Below are 8,675 nucleotides of genomic sequence, written 5' to 3' on the forward strand. Positions count from 1 at the left end.
ATAAAAATGAATAAAATAATGTAAAATATAAAGATATATTATAAATTAAAATCATAATTGTGATAAATAAAATTAAAGATCGATTAATTTTGAATATTTTTCGAAAAGTGGTTAAATCAAATCAAAACAAATATGAAACTACCAATTTAAAATTTAAAATGAAAGAAAAATTCCACCATTATCTCGTGAATCTGTTATTAAGAATTTAATGCACGACGATTTCATTTACAATGTATTTCTACTTAGAATTTATATGCGGTATAATAATTATAAGTATTAAAAAGAATTGTTAATCAATCATACCATTGATAATTTCAAGAATTAAAAAAATATATCACCTGCGTGACAGGTTTTTACTAAAAATCTTATTATTATTATTTTTTTCTTTTGGGAGGAATGAAAAGACATCCTTGATATTTGCTATTTCTTTCAATTTTCCAAAGTAAAGGATGATTAAAATGGAAGAACACAGAGCCCATATCAACTGGGCCTCGATTATTCTGCAGCGTCGGTCCAAATTCATGGAGAAAGTGGTAGAAGCCTCATGGAAATCAAGAAGATACCAGAAAACCCACGAAACCACTCCCATCTTCTATTGCTTCCTATTTAAATTCCCTCAAACCGAACGGTGGATCATCATCCAGAAAGCATCAAACACAATAATTCCCAATTCTACACCTCTCTTGCGATCAAATCTGTTCCAAATTCAACATCCATGGCTCTGATTCCAAGCATTTTCGGTGGCCGCCTGAGCAACGTCTTCGATCCCTTCTCCTTAGACATTTGGGACCCATTTGAAGGTTTCCCATTTTCAACCTCACTGGCCAACGTCCCATCCTCTGCTCGTGAAACCTCTGTTTTTGCCAACACTCGAATCGACTGGAAAGAAACCCCAGAAGCCCACATCTTCAAGGCCGATCTTCCCGGTATCAAAAAGGAAGAAGTCAAAGTTGAAGTGGAAGAAGGTAGAGTGCTGCAAATCAGTGGGGAGAGAAGCAAGGAGCAAGAGGAGAAGAACGATAAATGGCACAGAGTCGAACGAAGCAGTGGAAAGTTCATGAGGAGATTTAGGTTGCCGGAGAATGCTAAAGTTGAGGAAGTGAAGGCCAGCATGGAGAATGGAGTGCTGACTGTGACAGTGCCTAAAATGGAAGAGAAGAAGCCTGAAATCAAGTCAATTGACATCTCTGGTTAGATTTGAGGACATTGTTCCTTTGAGTTCTGAGTTCTGAGTTCTGCCTCTGCTTATGTTTGTTTAATAAATAGTGAAAGAATGAGGTTTGTTGGTGTGTTTTGCAGTGTTGATAACTTTGTATACATAAAAATTGTTTGGCTGTATGTTGTGGGAATGAATATAATCTAAAGTTGTTTGTTAAATTTGTGTTGTTCCTGTAAAACTTGGTGAAAAAGGCCAACATAGATTACATATCTATGCTTCAAAGGTAATTCAATTGCAATCTGCTCCCTAATTCAATTACAAATTGTAATGATACACTATACGTCTGAATTTGACCAGTTGAGCATACTTTCATCCTTCAAAGCTAAGATTTATGCTGATTGGATAAATTGGGACCAAGGAAGAATGTATATTGATGAGATATTGGAAGATACTAATTACAAAGTTCACTTTGATATCAGGACCGGTGTAATAGACAAAAATTTGAGTCTAAACCATTTAAATTACTCTTTACAAAATCGATTTTGATCGTTTTAGAATCAACTCTTCATTAGTCTTGAGAAATCTTCTTAAATTCTTGGTAAATAAAAAGAAAAAAGATTATGAGACATTTCTCATATATGAAGACGAAATTAGCAGTTATACTAATTTAAGTTCCGTTATGTTCAATAGGATCAGTGCAATAGAATCAGGATGATTGGGAAATTGATGGAGAATTTGAATTACTAGGAATCTTATTATACTAGGTTAACTTGTCGGTTTTTAGTTATTGTGTTTGGATTGCAAGTTTTGGTTTGAGTTTTGCCAATATATATATATATAATATATATATATATATATTATCACTTCAATCTTTTTGTATATCTGTTTTTTTGGATTTCATCTTCTTATTTATTTTGAAATAAGATGGGGATAAGATGAAATTAGATTTCAGTTTAATTTGCCTTTTGGATGGATGTTTGAAGTTTACTATAGATAAATTAAACATTTGAAGATTAAATTGATATTTTAGTTTTTAAATGTTTGGATAAGAGATTTTCATTCAAGTTTCCAATTCATAGTTTTGAGAATTTAATGTAATTTTTTTTTATTGAATAAGATAATTATTTTACGACTCTATTTAAATATAGAAAAATGAATCAAAATATTTATAAAATATAACAAAATTTTAAGAATTATCTATGATAGACATTGATAGATACTGATATTGCTAGATACTGATAGAAGTTTAACAATGTCTATCATTCATAGTCTTGAAATTTTGTTTATATTTATAAATATTTTCAACCGTTTTACCATTTAAAATAAATTTTCATCGTTTTATTTAGATTTATGTTTTGCTTTGTTTTTTGTAATAAAAAAATTTAGAGAATATATTTGAAATTTAAGAAGGAAAAAAGAAGTTTAACTTGATCAAAGTTAAAATTACGTTAAATCAATTGTCTGTTTGGATTGACTTAAAAAAAAATATTTTTCAAAAATCTATTTTCATTTTAAATCTATTTTTATCAAATGGATAAAATAAAATACTAATACGGTTGGCCATTTTTTTTCAAAGTGTGTTTATGTATAAGTTTGTTTGGTTTCTAAAGTATTCTTATTACAAATTGCTATAAAGAACAATTATAAAATAGTATGAACTAATAACTTAAAATAATGGTTGTCAGAGTTCGTTGTCTAGGGGATCACTGTTGGAATTTGTGCTGGTTGTTGCGAGAATTGGTTGTCATTGGTATTGGTCGTCATGGTCACCAAAAGTGGTGTCTGGAGTTGGTTAATGGCGATGGCAAGAGTTGGTTGGTAGTGATGGCTAGGGTTGCCAATGGTGACTGGAGTTGATCAGCAAAGACGTGTAGGAAATGGGAAAAGTGGCATTAGAATGAGATTGTAGTAAGTGGTTGAATGGATGGTTTGATTATAATCAGGCATTACAACTTTAGTCCATTACAATGAAAATAAATATCGACTTTAATTGGATTATAGTCTTGACTCATTATAACCTTAATCCATTACAATGAAAATAAATATCGACTTGTAATTGGATTATAGTCTTGACTCATTATAGTCCGACTCATTTCAAACCTACCAAAACAACTCTTAGGTACTTAAATTTGTAATACTATTCACAATAGGAGGCATTTGAGGCATTGATTTGAGTTGTGTTGAGTTGGGTTCTTAATCCAACTCAATATTTGGTCTACTAATTTTTGCAAATTAGTGTTAAATAACTTAATTCTACCAATTTCAATAGTATTCACTATTGAAGTTTGTACATTTATCGAGTAATTATATCTTTCCCTCTTTTTTACTCCCTCCCTCCCTTCATCATCATGTTCGTAGCGTTGCAACGTTGCCCTGTTTTGTACAAAATAGGCAGTTTCTACTGCTCAGCGTTGCCACTCTCCGTCCAGTCCTTTCACGTTCTTTTGAAGTTCGGTTGCTCAAATTAGCACTTAATTGTTCCAAATTAACTTCGAATAGCTCGTAATGACTGATTCTACCTCCAAGACGCTCAATATCTACAAAATCATCAAATAAACACATTAAACATAGTAACAACCTAGAACTAAAAAGAAAAAAATAACACATTTTTGGTGCTATCACAGAGATTAAGATACAATTATCTCCTAGCTATTGTTAATCACTCACTGATTTTATATAGAAAATCAACAATGATCTCAAGTTTCTTTATGTTAAAACCTGGTCTAATCAATTAACAAATTTAAGCGATGAACACCCTAGAACATTGATTCAATTGTGGAATTTCCCTATTAATGCATTGACAAAAGGATTAAATAATCGACCATTACATGAACTGAAGAGCCTGAAATCAAGATGTCCTTTCTCAAGCTCGATCCATTCTAATATTTAATTCCTAACTCACTCCCATGCAATCAGTTAACTAGATACAACATTACAATCATCCATTTGCAGTTCTCATAAACAACTCATCACTTGCATGCATAGATTAATTACGATTAAAAAATCTCAGTTCTAGCAAAAAGTCTCTCTCTCTCGAGGAGATACTAAGCCTACATGAAATTAATCAATGGACAGCTGACTAAATGAATAAGCAGTAGAAAAATTTGAAATGCAATTCATTTGAATTCATTCCCTGAGGCAGTATAATAAACATAAGTTGTACATAATCTCCTCAACATCCTAGGTTAAAACCCTAGCTACTCATGATCTGAGCAATTAAATTCATAACAACAACCATTTTATAGAAATTTAAAGAGAAAGGGAAGGGAACGTTAGACAATTGACACTGACACCGTGTAGATCGATTAATCTGCCTTCGACTCTCGTCCTGTTGTGCATGAACGCCTTCAAAACTTTTTTTCCTCTCAAGTTCTCCCTGAAATGTTGTTCTCTCCTCTTACCCTAATCGTCCACACTGAGATTTGATGCCTTTTGCGTAAGAAAATATGTAAATTTAAAAGAACTGAAGTAGCCGCATCACCACAGGACAACGTCGCAACGGTGTGGCATTTTCTGCTCTTGGGTTGTAGTGTTGCCTCTCGCATCGTGGAGCACCTTAGCGCCATATTTTACTGATTTTTGGCCAATATCTTTGCCCCTTAATTGAACCAATGGCACAAGAGGCTTCATATTTGGATTTTGGCCCCATATTTGTCCAAATTCTTCACAACTTTCCCTACAACTTGATATTTCTGAAATATAGTCAAATTAACTCGTCAAACCATATAATTTAGCAATAAAGATCTAAATTAGAAGCAAATAAAGCACTTGCAAATGACCACTTCCGAGGCCCAAACTTCGATAGTCACCTTCGACGATGACCACTTCTTGCGAATGTCACCTCTAATAATAATATTTAATAACCACCTCAGATGTCCAACTCCACGTGACTACCACTTCCAATGTCCAACTTTGATGAACACCTCTGGTGGCCAACTCCAACTACCAACTTTATAGATCATCTCCACCAATTAACTTTAATGACCAACTTAGCTTATCATACATTAAAAAAAAACTTGATCAGTGGAAGTGTTTTTAAATACAAGTTGTAAATTTATTTTAAGTAGTTTTTTTTCCCTTTACGTTTCACCGACTGTCCGAAATGGTTAAATAAGGGTTTCTATTACCACTGGTTAGAGACAATCAACCCTCCATATATCTTTAGGATGGACAAAAGTTAACTCTTACAATAAATCTTAGTAAAAATTGGTTGAAATATCGTTAAAAAACTACCAAAAAAAAAAAATGTAAAAAAAAAACCTCTCCCTCCCAATAATTCTTTCCTTCAGAATTTTCCTTAAACATAACAAAAAAATTACCACAAATCTTAATTAAAACTTATAAAAAAAAAAATAGAGACAACCATTCCTCATATGAATGAAAACAAACAACAAAATAAAATATATACTTCTTGTCTCAAAGGACCCTCAAAAAGGAAAGAAAACAAATTCTCTGAAATTGGAACCCTTAAGTGTAACTTTTTTCGTGAAATCAAAATGGAAAACTGGTTTAAGATGAAATTGGAAGTACTCTAATGAGGGACAAAATTGACTTATTACTATGTGGAGTGTTGAATGAGAAATTTCGGCTAACTACAAGTTGCCATGTCATCATAACGAAAGCCTAAGCTTTTTGAAAATTATATAAATTGGATTAGGTCATATAATTTAAAATCACTCGGGTCTAGAGTCCACATCCAATTCAAGCCTATGGCAAAAACTTGAGCCAAACGAAAGATTAGGTCCAAGCCTAACTTTAGCCCAAGCCCATATAAAGCCCATGGGAAACCTACATAAATAGAGGCTTTCTCATTTCATTTTGAGGGGTCGGAAGCTCTGAAGATTAGAAGTTCTGACGATTGAAGTTATGAAGAATTGAAAATCGAAGCTCTCAAGGTTTCAAGTTCAGAAGACTGAAGCATCTTAAGTTCTCAAACTCCAAAGTCCAAAGCTCCCAAATTCTCAAGCTCCAAAGTCTGAAGCTCCCAAGTCTTGAAGACCAAAGCTCTTAAGCTCTCAAGTGTTAAAGACTGAGGTCTCAAGTTCCAAAGACTGAAGCTTCTCAAGTTCCAAAGACTGAAGCACTCAAGTTCCGAAAAATTGAGGATCGAAACTATTAGAAGCTTCAAAGATTAGAAAACTTCAACAAATTGACTGTGTCTTCACAACATACAAGCTGAAGATTCAATCTTCTCAAACTTAAGGAAAAGCTCACAAGTCGATCAACAAGCCAGATGCTGATCGAAGAAGATCAACAAGTCCAAAGACCAATCCTCCAAGAAGATCATAAAGTCCAAAAGTTGGTCCTCCAAGAAGATCAACAAACCTAAAGGCTGATCATCCAGGAAGATCAACAAGCCCAAAGATTAAAATTTATTTATTTTTGAGAGAACGTATCAAAGAATTATGTATTAAAGATTTTATTTACTTATTAAAGAAATGAATATAAATACAAAGTTCAAATTCCACGAAATGTATTTCTCCTGAAATCTCGTGTGAACACATTGAAATCACAAATACAAATACAGATTGGCACAACCAGTGGGACTCCTCTACTTTTCATCTCTTTCTCTCATATAATATCAAGTGTCATCCAAAGACAACGCTTCCAAAACTTCAAGTGACGCTTACATGGGACCAATTACTCGTGGTCGCTTCAAAGAGATCCAACAATCTGAAGAGCAATGAACCATTGAAATCACAAGAAATATATGGGAGCGACTGTTGAAATCAACAAATAGCGAGATTGTCATCAAAGAGAACCCATTGTGTAATGAATCCACTTCATCTTCAGAACAATAAAACAAATATGCTTTAGAAACCCAACATAATGTCAGTCATGATGACAGACGTGGGTATAGATGAAGAAAAATGGCTGAACTAGAAAAGAAGGTGAGCATGCTAATGAAAGCAATTGAAGAGAGAGATTATGAAATCACATCTCTAAATAATCACATTGAAAGTCGTGATGCTATTGAATCAAGCCAAGCACCTGCTGTCAAGGATAACAACAAAGAGAAGACAATCTTGCAAGAAAACCAACAACAATAATCAATGTCAATTGCTTCATTGTCAGTACACCAATTGCAAGATATGATTTTAAACTCTATTAGGGCCCAGTATGATGGTTCTTCTTAAAGTTCTCGCTTATATTCTAAACTATATACAAAAAGAATTGATAATTTAACAATGCCAACTAGATACAAGCCAACTAAGTTTCAACAATTTGATGGGAAAGGTAATTCAACGCAACATGTCGCTCATTTCATTGAAACATGTGAAAATGCTGGTACATGAGGGGACTTATTGGTCAAATAATTCGTTCCAACGTTAAAAGGAAATGTTTTGATTGGTACACTGACATCGATTCTGAGTCAATTGACAACTGGGGACACTTAAAAAGGAGTTTCTAAACCGTCTCTATAGCACAAGATGAATAATTAGTATGTTTGAGCTCACCAACACCAATCAAAGAAAAGGTGAACTTGTTATCGATTACATAAATCTCTAGAAATCTGCAAGTCTGAATTGCAAAGATCGTCTCACTGAACTGTCTACCATTGAGATGTTCATTCAAGGCATGCATTGAGTGTTGGGTTGTATGTCCTAAAACTCACAGTTTGTAATGATTAACATATTCTATTATCAATAAAGATGTTATTGATGTTTATTCAATAAAATTATTGTTGAATATGTGAATTGCACTTGTAAAGTCTAAATCTAATAAACTAAAAATCCATGACTATTATTTGAATACATGAACTTTATGTGGAGATATAAGAGTGAATCAAGTTCAGTAAATAGCCAAAACACTCTATAGTATATGAATATGGCTAGGTACCTTATTCTGGTAATACTATCGGATGCGGCCCACTCTGTAGCTATTATAATTTGTTGTAAAGTGCTACAAACGAAGTGATCCTGATTCGTTCATGTATTGACATGAGGAGTGGGGGTATCCTATGCAATGAGTTTGCATAATATCAGACCAAGAATTAAGTCACTTTTACTTTATACGCTGTTTACTATTTAAGACTGACTATTTTAAAGTGATGACCTAAGTAACTTGACCTTAATCCTGAGCTAACGATGAACTTCTTTTTATTTGGGATTATCATTAGATTTTCATAGGTAAGGGTTGGCTCAACAGTGCTGGCTCAATAAGCCTCCCATTTCAGGGGTAAGACTGGGTAGATAGCTGGGGACATAGGGTGCAAGACAAAATTCACTTCTACCCACTTTTATGGATAATAGAGAGGTTTTTCTCTTAAGTGCTGACTCCGAGTCTTGAACAAGGGGCCCCACCTTCTCATTGACCCGAGAGGGACTTAGTTTAGTGATTAGATCACAAACCAATTGTTCATTAGAGGATCAGTAGGACTTAAGGAGCAAGATGTAATCTTGGGGGTAAAAAAATTTTTGACCCAACCGTTATTACGAACAACCTGTGAAGGGTTAACTAATCATGGTTATATTGAGTGGACATAATCTATCTACAGTGAAGAGAGTGCAATTAC

General features: G+C 33.6%; 1 protein-coding gene across 1 annotated transcript; it reads left to right on the forward strand.

The window, feature by feature from the left end:
- Positions 1–622: 622 nt before the first annotated feature.
- LOC120081167 (17.8 kDa class I heat shock protein-like) lies at positions 623–1,446 on the forward strand. The gene has a single exon (XM_039035852.1). It carries the CDS (start codon positions 716–718, stop codon positions 1,193–1,195), a length of 480 nt encoding a protein of 159 aa, XP_038891780.1. The 5' UTR covers positions 623–715; the 3' UTR covers positions 1,196–1,446.
- Positions 1,447–8,675: the final 7,229 nt, after the last annotated feature.

This window comes from Benincasa hispida, chromosome 7 (assembly GCF_009727055.1).
Source record: "Benincasa hispida cultivar B227 chromosome 7, ASM972705v1, whole genome shotgun sequence".
NCBI lineage: Eukaryota > Viridiplantae > Streptophyta > Magnoliopsida > Cucurbitales > Cucurbitaceae > Benincasa > Benincasa hispida.